This window comes from Tiliqua scincoides, chromosome 3, assembly GCF_035046505.1.
Source record: "Tiliqua scincoides isolate rTilSci1 chromosome 3, rTilSci1.hap2, whole genome shotgun sequence".
NCBI lineage: Eukaryota > Metazoa > Chordata > Lepidosauria > Squamata > Scincidae > Tiliqua > Tiliqua scincoides.
In genome coordinates, this window is record NC_089823.1 from 51,284,638 (window position 1) to 51,305,414 (window position 20,777).

The 20,777-nt window shown below is 42.6% G+C and overlaps 1 protein-coding gene across 1 annotated transcript in view; it reads right to left on the minus strand.

Moving 5' to 3' along the window:
- Positions 1-20,777, minus strand: part of ROBO2 (roundabout guidance receptor 2) — a 606,994-nt gene that overhangs the window by 160,195 nt on the left and 426,022 nt on the right. Inside the window, exons 3-4 of the mRNA XM_066622392.1 lie at positions 14,171-14,328; positions 11,964-12,084 (exon numbers count right to left, since the gene is read on the minus strand). Coding sequence (XP_066478489.1) covers positions 11,964-12,084; positions 14,171-14,328 — 279 coding nt within the window. The remainder of the gene's footprint in view (positions 1-11,963; positions 12,085-14,170; positions 14,329-20,777) is intronic.

A 20,777-nucleotide genomic window follows, 5' to 3' on the forward strand; every position in this document is an offset into this window, starting at 1 on the left:
AAAGATGGTGCATAAAAAGCCACCCTCCCTTACCCAGCAGTAGCTTCTGCTACTGCTAGCAGCTGCCTCTGCTACTCTTCCTTTAGGTCCTCCTCAGAAAGAAAGAGGAGAACAGAAGAGAACGTCCAGCAGAGACGTGGACAAGTGTGTTCTAGCCCGTAATTCTCCCCGCCTCCACACCATTGCTCTCCCCACCTCCATTCTTTCAGGGGGAGCTAGAAGAGAAAGAGCAGCAGAAGAGGCTTTCCCTGCCAGTGTGCTGCCTAAGGGGTTCCGTGCTGTGTGCTGTTCCAGTGTGCTGTTTCAGTCAGCGTCATGGATGGACTCACCTTGGGCAAAGCACTTACATGTTTCTTAAAGCAAAACACAAAATGTTGTATTTTCAGTAATAATAAAAAGGGTGCAAGAAAACAAAACCACAAAAGTTCAGGTTACAGATACTAAAGATGCTCAAATAGCAATTCCATTTTCCATCATCTCTGCAGTTTGCTGAATATTAGTCAGGAAAGAAAGTAATTTCCCTTGTTGTTTTCTGCCTATGTAGCATTCAGAATGCCTCCTGAATGTGTCCAATAGCTAATTATACTTCTTTAGAATGATCACAGTGATTGTCATTGCCAATACAATTAACAGTCTTTATGTGCGATTAACTGGTTTTGAATCACCTGCATAACTTGCTTACAAAGTTAATCTCCCAAGAGAGAAAAGAATGCTGCTTGTGGTGCATACTGAATATGTTTCTTACATAGGTCAATCTAATTCCATAGCATTTTTTTTTTAAATTACTTCTATTAAAATGTCTGTTTATCAGTTCTGATGGCATATTTAAAAATTGCAATTCTGTCAGCAATAGTCAACCCATAAATTAAAACCATATTTTGGGTCCCTTTGGGGAGAAAGGTGGGATAAAAACACTGTAAATAAATATGTTTAATGCTACTGTTTTATCATCTTTAACTGAGTAAATAAACAGCAAACACTTTTTCTGCAGTGAATATTAAAATCCTTTGAAGGGTGTTATAGAACAGGCTACACTTATAGGTCATGTCAGACATTTGGCCTATTGCTGTTATGTCCTTTAGAACTTCTGAATAAACTTTGTTTGTGGTTATAAGGTTGGCTGGTTATTAACATTCACAAATTTAGAAAAAGTTATGTTAACATGGTATAGAATCTGAGACACATACTACAATTTTGATTTACCCCATTGAATGCAACGATAGAAAGCTTTCAGAAAACAATTGTGCCTGAATAAGCAGAAAAATCCTTGCCTGGTTTTGGAAGTTGGTGATTCATAGCTTAATCCCTCACTTTTCCCTTAATACAGTGGTTTCCAATCTTCTCAGTGCCACAATCCACCTCGTCCACTGTGGTGGGTCATGATGTAGGGATGATAGGGTGGGTGGGGAGGCTCTTCTGGGTCTCAACAGGCCAGCAATCCACTCTACTGGCCTCTGGAGGCCTCAGAATGGCTCACAGGAGCCTTGGAAAGTCTAGAAGCAACTAGAAGTGGCTTTCCAAGGCTTATGTGGACACAGAGGCCAGTAAAGTGAGGTGCTGGCCTGGTGCGACCAGAAGAACCTTCCCACCCTCCTGGTGAGTAATCCAGCTTCCAGAATGGCTCTGATTTGGAGCCAAACTGAAACAAGTATGGGTGCTATCTGAGAATTTTCTTATCTGTGAGGGGAAGAATTGCTGCCTGCTCTTGTTAAGCGCGACTCTGTTCTTGTGATTTGCCAATACTGTGCTGGGGCCGCATCAAATGGGCATTGGTATTGGCCTGTGGAGAATTGTTGGAGACATTTTTGTCTGCACTTGCCCTGGCATCTTGGACTCCATCTCAGGGACTCCAGCTGAACTTTCACAATACTGGCGATGATTAGAGATATCTGAAAAGCTACCTGAGGGCTGCTTTGGAGCTGGGGCAAGCCCACGGAAGAAGCCAAGAGACAGGTGAAGGAGGAAGAAGGGTGAAGCAACCCCGTCCCTATTGATGATTTTTTAGGAAGTCATCTGGATTAGGTCAATTTTCCAGATCAAATGGGCTCTGGTATTGACCTGTGGAGAATTGTCAGATACATTTGTGTGTGCTTCCACACTTACCCCCTCCCTCCAACAACCCTGGCAATAATGAGAGATTGATGATGAGAGGTCTCTGGATGGCCAGCTGAGGCTGCTCTGGGGCTGGGAAGTCCAGGGAAGGAGCCAAGAGACAGGTGGAAGAGAAGGATGAGTGAAGCAACCATTTCCCCACTGCTGATCTCTGAGGCCGAATTGTTGGGCCAGCAACCTTCAACATATCAAGGGATAGCCAGCACGGAGAAATCACTATCACCATTGCTACAACCTTCAACTCATCAAGAGGTATCCAGCAGGGAGGAAGAAGCATCTGATGTTGGAGATGTAGATGAGCCCTCACTATCAACCATCCCCATTCGTAATAGAGTGTATGGTTCATAGAGTTCATAGAAAGTATGGTGAAGGGTCCCCTGGGATCTAATCCCATTTTCTGCATAGGCTTAATGATTCAGTATCTGCTAATTTGGTATTCACTAGGTTTTTCAGGAACCTAACCCTAGCAGATAACAAGAACTGACTATAAAACGAATAACAGCATATTTGCTTAGCAGTTTGCTAAGAAAATTTTTTGCCTAGTACAAATCTGCGACCTTCATTAACCTTTCTCTTCACCTCTGAGTACCTGACAAGTGAATAACAGCTAAACCCTATCTAAATTCCTGCACTGTGATGCAGCAGTATCAGCTCCACTGCATCCCATGGAGGAATGCTGCCTGTTGGAGGTCTCTCTGGGGTAAGGAGACATTTGTCCCCTTGCCACAGGGTAAACCCCAGCAGCCTCAGTGGGTCAACTTGAACCTGTTCCAGCAATATGAATCATGAATAACAATGATTATTTAGGAACAAGATATAAATTAGATATTTTGATGTATTTCAAACATAAACATAGTAAGTTTTCTGTTTGTATTTGACTGGAAAAATTAATTCCCACATTTACACAAATTCTCACATTTATGCAAACCCTTCCCCTAAATAACTGCCTTGTGGTTGTTGTTCAGTTGTTAAGTCATGCTCAACACTTCATGATCCCATGGACCACAGAATGCCAGGCCTCCCTGTCTACCACTAACTTCTGGAGTTTGTCTGGAATACTTGAGTATCAAATAACTGCCTACCTGATAACAAATATAATAATTTTGGACCAAATTTTAGAAAAAGGTTTCCTGAAAACACACAGGACAACAATTTGATGTAGATATTAATCAACAATTACCATACCTTGATAGAATATTCAGAAAATAGTTTTCCTTAAATATTCTGAGAACTATTTTACTTTCTCTCCTGTTGTTCTGACTGTCCACATTTGCATTTTTATTCCAATGCTGTTTTTTGTATTACATCTGTACATGGTTGTACAGTTAATAGTCTGGATTTCCCTTTCAACTCTTGGTAACCACCCCTATATACTGGAACTCAGTTTCGTTAGAGGCTATACCATAAGCTAAATTCACTGCATAGAGAGATCAGCTGTGAGTGGCATGCTAAAATTCATTTTAGATATTGGTAGAAAATATTTCAAGTCAAAAATAATGAGGGACTGAATCCTGGAAATCTAGAATTTGAAATTTCAACATGTAGAAAAATTAAACTGAAGCACAAAAATCTCTTACACATGTATTTTAAAGTAAGAAGAATGTTTAATCAACAATGGACTAATTAACTTTTCTGTCCCTTATTCAGCACTTTCTTTCACTTACCAGAAACATTATTAAAATGCCTTCAGTTTCTCACACACTGCACCTTAATATCCTGTTCTGGGTTTATTTTAAGTACATTGCCAACATTTACAGGACTGGGATGTTAGAAGCAGGCTTTTCAATCAATTTTAAACCCCAAGACAGGATGTTCAAGTGTCTTAGGAGTTTAGGGAACACTTCCTGCCGCCAAAGTAATAATTACTAATGTTAACTTCAGTGTCTCTTTACCAGAGTATACTGCTTAAGTGACATTATAAGCTGGGAGACCAAACTTCTAACATGGAGAAACCCTTATATGGTGATTTTACCACATTTTAATTATAGATTGAATTGTCTGTGGAAAATGGTGCCCAAGAAGTAAAAAAAAATATTTGACTTAAGTTAGATTTTTTTTTTTCAACATTTGAGCTACTTCATACTTCAGCATGGTATCTAGATTTGCTGGGTAAAATTTTAATTCTCAATGATAATTCAGTGTCTCGGCTCTGTCATTCATTCATTCATATGCATGTGTAATGCACACACGTGTGTACGCACACATGCACACCTGTACACAAATACATATAAAGCAACACATAAACACATGTCCAATCATTTCCTCTAAGACTAGCCACAGAGTGCTTAAGGGCATGTCTGAATATTGCTGAGATTTGAATTGGGTCGATCATAAATTCAACATCTACTTTGTAAAAATGACATGGGAAAAGTCACCAATGTAAACACTTCACAATGGGTTGTATCTAAATGAAGTCGATTACATACAATTGAAATTAGCGCAGAGACTCGCCTATAAGGCGAAAAATTCTTACAAAAAATCCTTACAAAATTTTTTTTTACAAAAAAGCACAGACCATCTCCTCGTCCTATCTGCGAGTTGCTCAGGGGCTCAGGGCGGTTCAGAGATTTTGCGACAGCCTTAAGAAACCCAGAGAAGAGGCAGGCACGAGCTCACCCTATGCAATGTCACGCTCCAGCTGGCCATGCTTTACCTCTCCCAACAGTTTCCTCCTGCGGGGAGACTCTTTGCAACTAGCCAGCACAAGCAGGCAGGCTGCCGCTGGGTCTTAAAGCCAAGTTTCTCCAAACTCAGTACAACTGCAGATAGGAAAAAATTCCCCTTCTCTCCTCTCTCGCTCCAGGCTGTTCCATTACACAGAAGGGGGAAATGGCACACAGTACTGCATAAGTTTTACCCCCCAATTTATCTGAGGGTCATGGAACATTCCATGATTTTTGGGTGAAAACTTGCCCTTGCCTTATCTGTGAGATTGCCTTATAGGCGAGTAGTTAAAAAGAAATTTAGTCATAATTAACTTACTTTGGATACAATCCAGTGCCAAAATATAACACATTAATAAAGCCAAAATTGATGTTGACATATGCCTGTGACAGTTCTGAAAGAGATATCTATACTGCATTATTTCTGGGTGATGTGTTGTGTTTGCACTTCCTTTCCTTATCTGTTCCTTCTTATAGTCCTGTCAACATGCCATGGGGGAATGAAATGATAGCTGGGTTATCCGCGGGCATATGACTTTTGATTTCCACTCAATCTCTGACAAAAGATAAAATGAGCATATTCCTGAGAATCTAGATCTATGTTCTTATTCACCTTCAAATAAACCAGCAGCACAATCTTAAACATGTTTACTCAGAAATAAGCCTCTCTGTTTTCAGTGGAGCTTACTCTCAAATCGTGAGTATATAATTGCAGGCAATGTTTGTTGTTCCTCATATTTTTAAAAAAGTGTCAATGGAATGCCCAAGAATTATACAAGATGATCTGCCTACATCAAGGATAGACAGTGCACGGCCTGGAATACTTAGACTGCAAGACAGCATCTTGCTATCTGTCAAGAAAGTTAAAAATTCATTGTAACCTGTACTGTACTACATTTTGACAAACTGGGAAACATTTTGAGTAGCAAAGAGACACTGTGCCTTGCTGTGCTTGAGAGAAGGGCTTACCAGTGTTTCCTAGGCAGTCCATCTGTGATATCTACTCTTATCCCAATTTGAAAGTTTAAAAAAGTCAGGCATTACAACAAAAACAGCTACAGCTGAGATTCTTCATTTGGGAGGGATGAGTGTGGTTGCATCAGCCAGTGACATCAGAGTTCTGGAAAGTTCAGATAACTTAGGGTCTGAATTAGCCACAGCAGTATCGAAAGGTAGCAGGTATAAACCTCTGCTGCCAGGGTCCATCAGGATCCTCCCATCATTGATTCCTGCCAATACTGCTATTGGTGGTATTGCAGATGGGAAGGTCTGTCCTTTGCTTAAGCTCAGGGACTACACAGGTGGGAGTCATAGGAGATTAGCTTATTTGTTCTAATTGCTACAAATGCTTAGAATTGTAACTTGTGACTTTATTTAAATACTATTTGTCCTGTATAGCCTAAACATTTATTCCAGCGATAAATTTATAAATTTTGTTCTGTGAAAAGGAATTGATCTACCTAAATAAAGCCTTGGCTACTTCAGCCACAGGACTGACAGTGTATTTTACCAGGGCCTTGTGGATGGCATGCTCTGAACTTTAGTGGACTGGGGGTGCCTAAAGCCCTTCCGTTTCCCCTGGACCAGAGAGCTGATAGGTAAAAAGAGTGATGGTGGCCTGCCTTTGTGGACAGGTGTGTCTGGGAACAACCCCAATGTGCACAGGACTGGGACTCGCTGTGCTTTGAGTTTGGGTCCAGTGAGTTTCAGGGCGTAATCCTATCCTGCGCTGGAACAGGCAAGCTTGGAACAGGCATAACTGCAGGATCCCAGCCCTGCCTCCCACTCCCTGCCTGCCCAACCCAGGGCCGCCCACCCCCCCTCTCCCAGTAACACCTCCCTCCCGTCTCCTCCCCGCCTACCTTTTCCTCTTGCGTCAGCCCAGCCGGGCCAACGCAAGACTCGGAGCGGAAGCTGCCACAGAGGATGGATTCAGCCTCTGTGTGTCAGTGCATCTCCTTGCACCGACGCGGCTTCCTTCTGGGGAGGCGCAAATGTGCCTTATGGCACGTTTGCGACATTCCTGGGCCAGCGCAAGGGACTTGTGCCGGCTCAAACCTGGGTCAGATTGCGCCCTCAGTCTTGTAGGACAGCATGGCATTTTCAAAGAGATATGTAAGGGGCTCTCATTAATTCAGGACAGGGTTTAAATTTGGTTGTCGATATCCACTGACTCATACTGTTCTGGTGTGGATGAGATTAATATTAAAAACAATGTGTAGTGAACTGTCAGTGAAGACAAGTCCTAGGGCCTAGGCAGGAGGTCTCCAAACCCTGGCCCGTGGGTCAGATGTAGTCCCTGGCGAGCCTCCAATCGGCCTGCCATGAGCCTCTCCATCTGGCCCACGGCAGCCCCATAATCCTCCAGAGGCAAGCTTCCCTCACCTCCACAAGACGTTCTGAGGGCTGGGAAGGCTGCACGCATCCTTCCAGCCCTCAGAAGGCATTCTAAGGCCTTTGAGAGGCCTAGAAGATCACTTCCGTTTTTACCAAAAACCGAAAGTGACGTTTTAAAGCCTTAAATGGCCTTCGGAGGGCCAAGGAGGGCTTCCCCAGCCCTCTGAAGACCTTTTCAGGTTTTAAATTTTACTTTCAGTTTTTCAAAAAACAACACAGAAGTGACCTTCTAAGCACTGGTGGACCAAGAGGGGGCAAACGGGGCAAATGCTCCGAGCGCCGACCCTCCAGGGGCACCTCTCGAACCCTCGCCCCCGTCCCCCCAGGAGGAGCGCCCAGGAGTGCCCAGTAGCACCTGCTCCCTCTCCATCAGCACCGCCCCACCGACCGAGCCGTCTCCCTCCCCTCCTCCTTTATAGGAGGATAGGAGAGAGGCGCCCTAGAGAGGTGCTGATGCTCTAGGGCGCCCATCTCGTCTCTTCCTATAAAGGAGGAGGGGAGGGCCGACGGACCGGTCAGCACCGAGACGCTATCTGAGAGGCAGCTTCCTGCTGCCTCCCAGGAGCACTCCTGGGCGCCCCAGCTTCGCCTCTGAGGGGGTCCCTCAGAGGAGGAGCAGAAGCGGCATGCGCCTCCTCCGACTTCGGAGGAGACGCATGCCGCTTCCCAGCCCCCACAGAGCCTTCCATGCAGCTTACAAGCAGTGCAGAATGCTCCGCCAGGGCGCCCCACCTCCGCCTCTGAGAGCGTCCCTCAGAGGTGGAGGGGAAGCAACACGCACCTCCTCCGACTTCAGAGGAGACGTCTGCTGGTTCCCAGCCCCGACAGAGCATTCTGCGCTGCTTGTAAGTAGTGTGGAGGTCTCCACTGCAGCGGTCTGGAGCCGCTGGAAGCAGCCCAGACTGCTACCATGGAGACCCGCGGCACAGAAGGCTCCATGGGGGTCTCGGCTGCCTCCTCCATTCCCCCTTGTTTTCAAAGGGGGAACAAGAACAGCCCCACTGGATCAGGCCATAGGCCCATCTAGTCCAGCTTCCTGTATCTCACAGTGGCCCACCAAATGCCCCAAGGAGCACACCTAATAACAAGAGTCCTGCATCCTGATGCCCTCCCTTGCATCTGACATAGCCCATTTCCAAAATCAGGAGGTTGCACATACACATCATGGCTTGTAACCCATAATGGATTTTTCCTCCAGAAACTTGTCCAATCCCCTTTTAAAGGCATCCAGGCCAGATGCCATCACTACATCCTATGGCAAGGAGTTCCACAGACCGACCACACACTGAGTAAAGAAATATTTTCTTTTGTCTGTCCTAACTCTCCCAACACTCAATTTTGGAGGATATCCCCTGGTTCTGGTGTTATGTGAGAGTGTAAAGAGGAGGAGGCAGCTGCGCGGAAATAATTGCGGTGACAATGACGTCACCACAATTACTTGTGGGTCAGGTGCGCGGGGGGGAGAAAGGAGGCAGAATACTGGGGGCTGCCCCAGGTGCGGGGACCCCCAGGAACGCCTCTGCTTCTAAGGTTGTAAATGGGCCTCAAGTGTGTCCCAGGGCCAGAGGAGATGCACAGGGTCTGCCAGTGGCAATGAGCTTGAAACAAGGGGCTGCAGGAGAGAAGGTGCCTCTCCTTTTTCCTTTACTGTTGGGGGGGAGTGAAGGATGTGTGTGCGTGCGTGCGCGTGTGTGTGTGTGTGTGTGTGTGTGTGTGGGTGAATAGGGGGGAATGATGAGCGGGGAGCTTTAAGGCTGAAATTCTATACACACTTTCCTAGGAGTAAGCCCCATTGGACACAATGGGACTTACTTCTGAGTAGACATGCATAGGATTGTGCTTGAAGCTCAGGAGGAGGAGCAGGAGGTGGCTAGGGAGGAGGTATGCTGGCTCCCCAGACTACTGGGCTTTGAACTCCAAGAAAGAGAAAAAACCTCCTGCTGCAGCCATGGGCTTTTGCCCAATGGCAATGCCCAATGGGCTCATGCTGCATTGCCTCCTTTACTATGCAGGGAGCAGGAGAAATAAAGAAACTAGGAGGGTGAGAGAGAGGGGGTGGGTGGGCAGGGAATGCCAAGTGGGGAGTTTTAAGGCTGCAATCCTAGGCACACTTTCCTGGAAGTAATCCCATTGGATACAATGAGACTTACTCCTGAGTAGACATGCACAGGATAGTGCTCTAAGCTTGGGAGGAGGATGTATGTATGCATGCAATTTGTTTGTTTGTTTCCCAGCCCTTGACACCATGGCAGATGTGCAATGTGGCCCTCATGCTAAAAAGTTTGGAGACCCCTGGCCTAGGCAATATCTCTAAAATATTCACCTGTTCCCTGTTGAGTTATCTAACTCAATAGGATTAGAGCAGTGGTTCCCAACCTTTAGGAGACCGTGGACCACTGAGGCAAATATTAGAATTGCCACGGACCACAAGCAACCTCCCCACCCCCTCCCTTACACAAAAAATACATTTAAATTTGTAATACAGGCGGCCTTCATTATCAATGGGGGTTCCATTCCTTATCCATTCCTGTAACTCCCATGGATAAGGAAAACCACAGGTTTTTGTCTCCCCAAACCCGTCTGGAGCTAAGTTCCGGTCAGTCCGGAAGCTCTTCTGAAGCCCTCAGAGGCCACAGGCAGTTGCACACGGCCTCTGCGTGCTGCAGAAGATTCTCTTGATGTGAGGGGAGCACTGCTCCCCTTATCTCCAGAGGCTCCAGGATGGCCCTCACCACAGGTTTGGGGACCTGCTATTGAAGAAATCCACAGGTACCGAGCCTGCAGAGAACGCGAGCTGCCTGTAATGGGAAAAGATTTATTAGAGATTTATTATTAATATTGAAGATTTGTGGTTTACAGCTTTTGCTGCCATTGCAGGCAGTCCATTCTCTACCTTTTCTGGTAGTCCGTGGGAGTCTGCTTGCTCAGAAAGACACTGGAAGGGATCAAAAGCAATTTTTTTTCCTGAGAGCTCACGGACCACTTCTCAGGGTCTCGTGGACCACCTGTGGTTCCCGAACCATAGGTTGGGAACCAGTGGATTAGAGCAAGAGGGATATCCTCAGATTGAACTGTTCAGATTATTCATTTAACAAATAACTCTTGGAAAAACTGACATCACTTTTGGTTTCTTGTGCTTAGTAGCAAGCTCAGTGGCAGCTCCAGCTGTTTTATTTAAATATATATTCAATATAATTCTAAACACACACACAAACACAGACACACACACAGAGATCCTAACCCTTAAATCCAGTGAGACACTAATCTAGTACCAGTCGGCCCTCAGTATATGCGGGAGCTCAGTTCCCAGAATCCCCAGGATGCAAAAATCAGCAGACAATGGGATTCATAGGCGGGTCCATAGAGGACCTCCAGACATTTTTAGAAGCCTGTTGGAGGCCTCTAAAACGCACTTCTGGTTTTTCCGACCCATGAGTTCTGGGTTGGTGACCCATGTTTAGTTGAATCCACAAGTTCTGAATCTGTAGGTTCTAAACCTGTGGATAATTAGGGCCAACCTGTATTAATATTTCACTTGATACAGCATGATTTACTCAGTGAGCCACTAGCTACTATGAAACATTCTTGATTGTTGTTCTACAACAATCACCTCTTTGAAAAGTCCACATTAAATTAAAATAAATTGAAATTTTTTTCAGGGGGGAGAAGAGTGATTCTTAATTTCAATAATCAATTTTGATTTTTTTCTCCTTTATACACTATAAAAAAGAGTTCCATATTAGAAAAGCATATTTTCAAACACAAAGTAAGCCAATTTACAAAAGACAGTACTGGCATTTACTAGGTCTATTATCTACTGGCAGACCTGTTACAGAAACAAGATCAAAGTCTGACATTCTCAGAGCGTTAAAATAATATAACATAGGAGAGTACAGAAATTATTATAATTTTACACTAGCTTTCTTTTTTCCTATTGATTTTCTTTGGTCTTATTTAAGACCTCTGGACTGGTGCCTACAGAAACCTTGCTAATGGTATACAGAAATGTCACCACTGAGAGTTCTGCTACAGTAAGGTTTTATAATACTATCTATTATCCCATTGTTAATAGGACAGATTTAGATTTAAGATCATTCCAGTATCCCCTCTCTACTTTTAACTCTTCTCATGGGGGAAATAATCCTGATTTTGTTGCCTGACATGTTCAACTTAGATGCTTCACCAACCTGTGTATCAACTAGCAGATGATTCAATCTTCAGCACAAGGAACCAGATTGCTATGTAAATTGTATTGGAAGGGAACATCATGATAAAAACTTCCAAACTTATGAAGAACAGAACTTGTGAAATTATCTGCAGACCTAGTTCTTTTAAGCAGCACTACAAAAGCTTTGATCTACCAGCACAAGGGAATAAGAAATAATTTAACCAAGCTACATGAATCTAAAAATCTCCAAAGCACAATCTGTCAGCTATGTTAAAGGTGTCTCAATTACATTTGATAATTTTGTGACAGCCATATTACCACACTAGATTAAGGTTTCTAGGTGTATGAAATCATTGAAGGATATCTGATTGGGCTTAAACTATGCACTCAAGGCAAAAAAAAAAAAAAAAGATGTTTCACTTTAGAATTTTACTAACAAATTAGAGCTCTTGAGATTTGTGCTTCACTGTAAATTGTGAGATGCAGCTTTACCCAAAAATTACATAATTAGCCTTTAAAGTTTTAGTTTGATATTTTGTTCTTTGCCACAGAATTTGTTCATTAATACTTTGTTTCTGCAGTACAAAAGGAGAAGCAAGCACATATTTCTGAAGTTTCTTTACCAAAAACAGTCAGTTCTGCTGGATCACTGTCCCGTTCTCCTACCATGTTGGTACCAACACACGTGTACATCCCAGCATCACTCTTTCTGGTGTTGGAAATCATAAGTTTTCCTCCTCGTATCTATTGCAAAGAAATGAAAAATGCTTACAAGCTTGAATATATTGTGACATATCTTTCCCATATCTAGTGATAAACAGAATAAAATTTCACATGCGTTATTATGGTAGTTAACTATTTCTATAGCTTTTTTTGGTGTATAACATGGTTTACAATTCTTAACTCACATATTTCACAACATCCCTGTGCATAGCTTAGGCTGGCAGACAGTGACTTCACTAAAGTTAGGGCAAATCCTAACCAACTTTCCAGCACTGGCGTAGTCACAATGCAGCCCCAAGGTAAGGTAACAAACATGCCCTTATCTTGAGGAAACTTCCTTGACTGCCTCCCCAGTGCAGGGTGCAGTGCATGCCATATTGGCACAGTTATGTCATTACTGGAAAGTTGGTTAGGACTGTGTTCTTACCCAGTTAGCTTTATTGCTGAGCTGAGATTTCAATAAGGGTCTCCCAAGTCAAGCATTAAATGCTGTACAGGCAAATACCTTTGTTTTTGTTTTGTGTAAAGGCAATATACCTGAAAAGGGGGAGATTTGAGCTTACTTGGGAATGCTGCAACCTGCTCCAACAGGGGCAATGAGAGCCCAGGTAGCAAAGAGGTTGTGGGGGAAACTCTGGGAGAGTTTGAGAGCCACTAAGTCTTTGTGGGAGAGGGAGGGAGGCAGCGAGGGCAGGATGAAGGCAGACGTGATCCTCAGGATCGCACTGCTTGGGGGCTGCAGGGACTGGGATGTATTCACCAGTCCCTGCAGCAGCCTTCCCGGGGTGCGGAGAGCCCTGCGCGAGCACCTGCAGGACTCCCCAGCCGCGCTGAAGTGAAAGTAGCGCGATCACGCTCCACAAGTGGTCTCCACAAGTGGCAATCGCTCTACTTTCACTTCAAAGTGGCTGGGGAGCCCCGCGGCCAGAGCCCTCAGGCTGGGGTATTGCGACGCTCCGGTCTGAATAACACTGGTTTAGGGGATGGGACATCCAAAATATTTCTCTGGTTTGGCTAGCAAGTATGAAACCCACAAGCACTACACACTAGTTTATCCCCTCTCCCAAAGGACCAATTCATAGAACCATTTTTGAAGTGCAAAGCAGTCACCTTGTGGTTGCAATTTTCTATGATATGCTAGTCTTACAAAAGAACCCTGTGTGACTGAAAATTATTTCATGTTGAAAAATACGGAAAAACCACCACTTTTTTGGCTCTAGCAATTTATAGTTTTAGCCACAGGAGACTGACACAAAATCACTTTCCCTAGACAACTGATGGGAAAAGTAACTTTGCGATCATCTTTCCACCTGAAAAATATTTATGTGTGGAAGCTCACACATCTTAATGAAAACAGCATCTCTTCAATGTTGTCATTCCTTCAAACTCTGTGACATTTAACTGCAATGTCTTGAAGAAACAGTAACATATAGGAAGTCTTGTAACATTAGAAACCAACTGAAATCTGCATGATTGTAACTTGCAAAGTTGTGTTCCATTCCTAAATCCGTAAACACTGGTACAAGGGTTTTTAGAACAATTTCCATTAGGATGATTGTGCTAGCAAACAGTTACTCCAGTAGTTCTTAAACTGGGGCTTTGTGACGCCCCAGCCTGAGGGCACTGGGCTCTGCCCCTTTAAGGGGTGTGGATGGGTGAAGGCAGAGACGCAATTCCCTGGATCACGCCTCTAAACAGGGCACAGGAGCGCACTTTCACTCACCCCCACATGCAACAGCCTCCTGGGGGTTGGAGGAGTCTGGTACCAGCCTCAACAAGTGTCTCCATGCAGCGCAGACCCCTGCAGAATGCAATCATGACCACTTCCAGTTTTGCAACTGAGATGCTGGGCGTCACAGCCTCCCCCCCCCCCATCCCTTAAGCAAAGACTCACAGGCTCTCAAACTCTCCCAGAGATTTTGAGAACCACTGAGTTACTCTATAGTATTTTATGGCCTCACAGTATGGCACTTCAAAGTAAGCCTAGTTCTTGTGTAATACAGATTTTGCGGTAGTTTTCTAATATTACTACACATCTACAGTGAATATCAGTTTTAGCAAACCAGTGTGATTGTCTTAGGTTCCCAAGTCAGCGGGATGGACTTACACTGATTCTCTCTTCTCTGTCGTCAATTCGAATTTTATCTTTTTTCCAGTAGATAGTAGGCTCAGGATGTCCTCTTGGAGGCTGGCACTCTAAAATGGCTGGTTCACCTGCTGCCACAACAACATCTGTGGGGTTTTGGCGGAAATCGTCCCGTAGCACTGAATTTTTAAAAAGATGGAAAAAGAAGAAAAAATGGCAACATTACAAGACATGGCAACATATGAAGAAACAAATACTTCCCCTGGTAAAAGTTCATTTTAGATATTTAATAAGCACGGTAAAAAAATCCACCCAGAATCAGCTATTACTGTAGAATTAAAGCCAGATTCTTTCCTTATCATGTGAGTAGAGGCCATACATGTATATTGTGCAGGGACACATTTCATATAATTGCACTCACATACACACAGTTACAGTTCCCCTTTTATTCTGCAGATACACCTGCCAAGTGACATCTGGCCAGAGTAACATTCTGGGAAGAAGAAATCCTCATAGCAGTACTCTTTTCATTAAGGAAAGCAGCATGCTGGACCTTGCTTGTAACCTTTTGAAAATCTGTTATGCCTGGCTGTCAACTGATACCTATCTCCACAGCAGCTACTTCAAAGCCAGCTGGGCAAAAGGATTGGTGACACAGCTATGCAGTTTACCTTTATGGTGGCAGGATTATTACTTTTCATGCTTAGCAGTTCTGATGGGTGCCAAGATACTCGGCATACAGTCATTTGCACTAGCTGAGCACCTGCTCTTTTATTTTCTCTTAATATTTTTGTATTAGGCATTCTGAGATAAAACCAAATCAAAAAGAAATATGTATAGGGATACTCAGCTCTTAAAAATGAGATCAGTCAACAAATACTACTCTTACGTAAATTGTGCTGTGCCAAAGAGGAATTAGGCTTTAGTGTACAGAAATGATAGCCACTTCATTGTTATGCTTCCAACCATATCCTCTAGGTTAATTGGCACATTTACCAACACAAAACTGAAAATGGCTCCAAAATGAGCTTATAAAATTTAGGGCATTTCTCTCCTTGTAGTCCAGCTATGTAAGAGTCTCATTACTGCTTTAATACAGATCTCACCTTTAATGGAAAAGGGGTCCTCTGAGAAATCAAGAAAAGCCTGTATCTTACTAAAGGAGCAGTCAGGAACAGTTCAGCAAAAATCGTTCACTCTCAGCTTATAAACCGATTTAATTTACTGCTTTTGCTGTTAATAAAATGTGCTCCATTTTAACATTTTGAACTGCACATTTCCCGTTTTTGTGAGTTACACACAATGATAAAATTTATATGCACAAGGATTAGCCATTGAATGGGCTGAGGTGAGCATGCATATAAATCTGGCTCTCAGCTCCAGATATGGGCTTCTGCTTATTGTTTTAGCATTTTCAAGACACACAGGTAAATCCTAAGAGGGGGTGAAACTAATTAAAGGTTAATTTAGTTTCCAATATAAAAGGAGTGGGCTATGTGTGCCCTGTCTAGACTGAGAAAATAAAAATAAAGAAATGTGTGCAAACATCATCTGGCAAAGATTCTGATTTCAGTAAAGGAGTGCATCTGGCAGGGTGAAGGTCAGCCTTTAGAACCACCTTCCCGCATATGTCCAGCCAGCCAAAAGCTTCTAACCAAAAGGTATTCTGGACTAAACTAAACAGTTCTCAGTTATGCCAAAGGCTGAAACTTCAGAGTGTTAGAAACTTCTAGAGTGTTAATTCTAGACAGGGTCTAGGAGATGGGGGTAAAGGGGGTAATTTGTACCTGGGCCCAGGGTCTAAAAGGGGGCCCAGAAGCCAAAGGAGGGGGCCCAGAAATTTCCTGGGATCTGACATTTTCCTATCTACTCAGACTTGTTGCCTGCACAAGATGCTGGAGGCACTACTGTGACTATGCAACTGCAGCTAATGCAGATACTGGCAAGCCATATATACTGGTTCAAGGAATGCATACATGACACTCCTTAACACAGTGTCAAATCTGGGAGGAAACTGACCTACTACAGTAGTTCTTTGGCTTGTGGATCAGTTTACCATGAAGGCGTGTATGGGAACTCAGGGACACCGTTGCAAAAGCTGCTGCATAAGCAAGTTTTGGTATGCACAGGACACTTGTCCATTCTAGTAGGAGCCTAAATATGATGATGCTAATTTTCTGATGATTTTCTGTGTTTAAAAGATTTTAGAGAGTCTGGAGTGTGTTTGGTTTTCCATATTACTGAATCTAGCTGCCGATGCCATATGGGTGGGTAGACCTGGACTCCAAAGACTTTTCCAGCTGTCTCCACCCTCCCCCCATTATGTATCACCCCTCCCTGCCCCCATTCTGCTTGCTAGTCACCACCCTCTTCCATTCTGTTTCACCCCTCCCCCTTTGAAAGGGTCCCAAAAGTTACCTCCTGATAAAATTCCTCTCAGAGGCCCTGATTCTAGAGTCAAAATGTAATTTCTCCCAACGTACAAGGAAGAGGAAGCATATGATAGTATCTTCTGGACATCAAGGCAATTACTTGCAATTACTTGCAGCAGAGTATAGCATCGGAAATCCATGCCACCTCTCAATGCTAATCTTCAAACATTCTTGTTCTGTAATATTTTCTATACTGGCATCTGCCACTTAACAACCTTCAGCTTAACGACAAACCGCATATACAGTGGTGGTCAAAGCACAACAAAGAGGCTCTTAATGAGGCAGTCAGGTCTCCCATAGCCTGCAGCAAAGCATCTATGGCCCTATCTAAAATATGAACAGATAACTTTTAATTAAAAATGCAGATCTTTAATACAGTCCTATTGACACATCTGGTACATTCCAACAAACTTACCACAGAACTACAATAATATATATTGCACAGCAACTTTCACATGCTACAGATGATAAGATCAAGACTGGCTGAAGGACTGATGGCACTTCCACTGTTTTCAACTTTGACTGATAGTAGCTGAGCATAGACAGAGAATCAGTATTCTTTAAGTAAGGTTGCAATCCTATCCACACATACCTGGGAGTAAGCTCCATTGACTATAATGGAACTTACTTCTGAGTAGACATGAATTGGGTTGAAAGCATTTTAAAATGTCATAACTATGACATGCTAAGGAAAGGAAAATGGACTTCAAACTTTTCCTTCACACCCAATTTTGGATGGGTCAAAAAGTTACACATGGTACGCATACAATGCTGTTTCAATTTCAAACAAAGTTGTTTCAGTTATTGAGACATTCCATGTAACTTGCTGTATAAAACACTGCAGAGGCTTCCTGCACAGCATCATGGAACATATACAAAAGTACATGGGCAGAAAGTCTGGTTTAGAGGGTGGAGCTGACCTTAAGCCTCAAGACAACATCTGAAGGTTGCCAGTTCAAGAACACTGGAAGCTTCTGTATATGGTGAGACTTCAAAGCTGATGAGCTGAGCTGCTATTATTATTAACTATATACAACCTCATTTCACAATAGAAGTATGTACTTTCAGCTAAAGCACATGCTGTAGTGGAAGTAAAGGTTTGCTTTTGCCAATTTAAGGCTCAGATCCAAGCCCAGGTAAAATAAATTCCAGGAATTGCATTCATTACACCCCCTCCATGGATTTCACAATTTGTTTAAAGGAGTCTGAGTACATTACAGGGGAAGTGAATAGAAAGGGCCAAAATTATTCTGTATATCCAATACTTAATCTTTCCACTATAGAAGCTCTCAAGTCCCAAGAAAAGAAAAAAAAAACCCACACATTTTAATAGGATTTACATTTACATGATTACAAATAACCATCTGTCTGCTTCTAGTTTTTCAATCTGGTATATGTCCCATGAGTCCCTAGTCTATGGTCAAAGGAGCTAAGCTAGAAGGAGAAAGTACAAGTCTGTCAGGAGGTTTGGAATAATTTGCATTCTTTTCCCATAGTGGCCAGTTTCTTCTTCTTTCTGCTCAAAGATACCACAGCAATTTTTAACATACATATAAATACATAAATTTATAGGCATTTCTATCTTTTAACATTGAAAAAAATAAGGCTAATGATTATCATACTGACTAAAGGGCATAGAACAGACACCATGTCAGCATTAATGTGCTGCTGCAAGTTTAGCAACTAACAATTCATTATCTTGTCTCTCTCATCTAAATTTTTAGAAACTAAATTTTTAATTATATAATAAAATGGTAGAAATTTCTTCTAGACTGTTAACATTTATTATTTATTGAAAAGATTTATAGACTGCCTCAACTCAGTGGTTTCACTAGTTCAGAGTTACAGCAATCTTACCTCTTTGCTACTTGTCTTGTTCAGAGGATGCCAATACATTAGAACTAGGGCTGCAATCCTGTACACACTGGGAGTAAGCTGCATTGAACTCAATAGTCCTTACTCCTCTGTTGACATGCATACAATTGCACAGTGAATGAACTGGTTCTGTCACCCACCCAGGACTTGAATACGTTTTAGACACAGTCACAAAAGGAAGTCACAGCTGCAAACAGTGGCTATGACTGTTGCAGCAGAGTTCTCTCTCAAATAACACTTTCACTCAGACTGTGTAGTAGATCAGTGGTTCTCAAATGAGAACCAGGATCCACCTTTTAGAATGAGAATCTGTCAGGACCCAATGGAAGTGATGTCATGATCAGAAGTGACATCATCAAGCAGGAAAATTTTTAACAATCCTAGGCTGAAATCATACCCTCACTTACCCAGGAGTAAGCCCCACTGACTATCACTGTTGAAACCATATACATAATAGCGTGTTCAAAGTACAGATCTGTAACATTTCCCCAAATGCAGTCACATACCATGGTAGCATCAAATCTATTGAAAATAAAATGTTGAAATGAATGGGCACCCACCTGAAATTGGCTCGCGACCCACCTAGTGGGTCCTGACTCACAGTCTGAGAAACACCGATGTAGACTCAATGCAAAGTATAAAATTTAGAAACATACAGAAGAGAAAATGAAGTAATACACAAAACAAAAAAAATTACACTATATTACTTATACATTACCTATACATATACTATATTACCTATATATGAGTAAATAAGGGGAGGACCTGGTATTAATTTCTTCTTGAGCACTAACTATTCCTCATCACATCAAACTGAAGATATAGTTGCACATAGTAATACTATGTATATCCTTCCTTGAATTCATGATGCAGGGTGGCCTCAGAGATTTGGTCAAAAATCCATGGCATCAAAAGGTCATTCTGACTGATACCAGCAAGGAGCGGACGGAGGTAGCCCGAGAGTTTTTCCTGAGGCACTGCCTCTATATAAGGATCTGGAGCTTGAGTACAGATGGTCAATATAGCTCTCTTGGTTGGCTCCAACCTCAGGCTATGAAGATATCAAATCCCAGAGTCCTTAATTAGCAAAACATTGTAAAGCAAAATAATCTGTTCATTTGGATTATCTTGGCAAGACAGTGGCTGACCCCCAGCAGAAAGCTCTGAACATTATCTCAGGATAACTGTGCATGAGGCGAGCGTGGCAAAGATGGCATATTGACTATCTACAACTGGACGCCGTCTGCGAGGAAGACCAAAGAAGCGGTGGCTCGACTGATTGAAAGAAGACATGCTGGCACTAGACGTCGCCCCAGAAGACACCCTGGACTGTGCCAAATGGTGTGCAGCTTGCAGAACAGCTGACCCCACACCAACGCGGGAAAATCACTAAGACAAAGAACTGTGCAGCTATCACCAAAATAAAAAATAAAAAAATACTGAGCTGTAATCCCAAATACACTTTCCTGGGAGTAAGCCTCATTAAAGTAAGTAGAATTTACTTCTAATTAATCATGCATAGGACTAATAAGCTTTTAGCAATTTCTCTGTGGGATCTTTTAACTCCAACCTAAGGGGAGGGGCCAATGAAAAATGTGCATATTGCAGTGATGTACTGCCAATGAAAGATGTACTGATTGCAGACTTTCCTTGCAACCTTTCATTCTGAATTCATTGAGTCCAATCTATTATATTACTCAATATAGGGTTTTGAAAACAAAATAAAAACAGTATTTCTGGTCTCCATCTTTTATTGAAGAACAGCAAATGTAAATCAAATGAGCTATTCTAGAAATGCACAAGCATGCACGCACACACACTGCAATTAAAGTCTGCAATTAATATATATATATAGCTATTGTATATTATAAATATATAGCTACTATGAGCTGCTATATTTTCTTTGATTGTGGTTCTGGCTATTTTTTTGACTTTCAATTCCATAACATCATTTTGTTAGGAATAGCAATAAGTATTTCACCAATTGATCATTTCAATTTGTCGAAAACCACTGTAAACTTTTTGTGTTGAAAAATGATATATTAATATGCATAACAGCAACTAAACACCTGGGGAATCTTTCATAGATTTGCCAAGCCCTTCCATTAACTGCCTTACTTTAGAGAAGATTCCACACTCCCTTGACCTTTCTTTCTCTTGTGGTGCACCAGGTGTTGCAATCATTAGTTACAACCACTGGGAGCCAAACTGTGAAAAATATCATCAGCATTTAAGTGATTTAAGGAAACGTAGCTTTCTCTCTTTCACCAAGAGATTTGTGTTGATGCATTTTATCTTTCCCAGGCCAATAAGACAGAGAG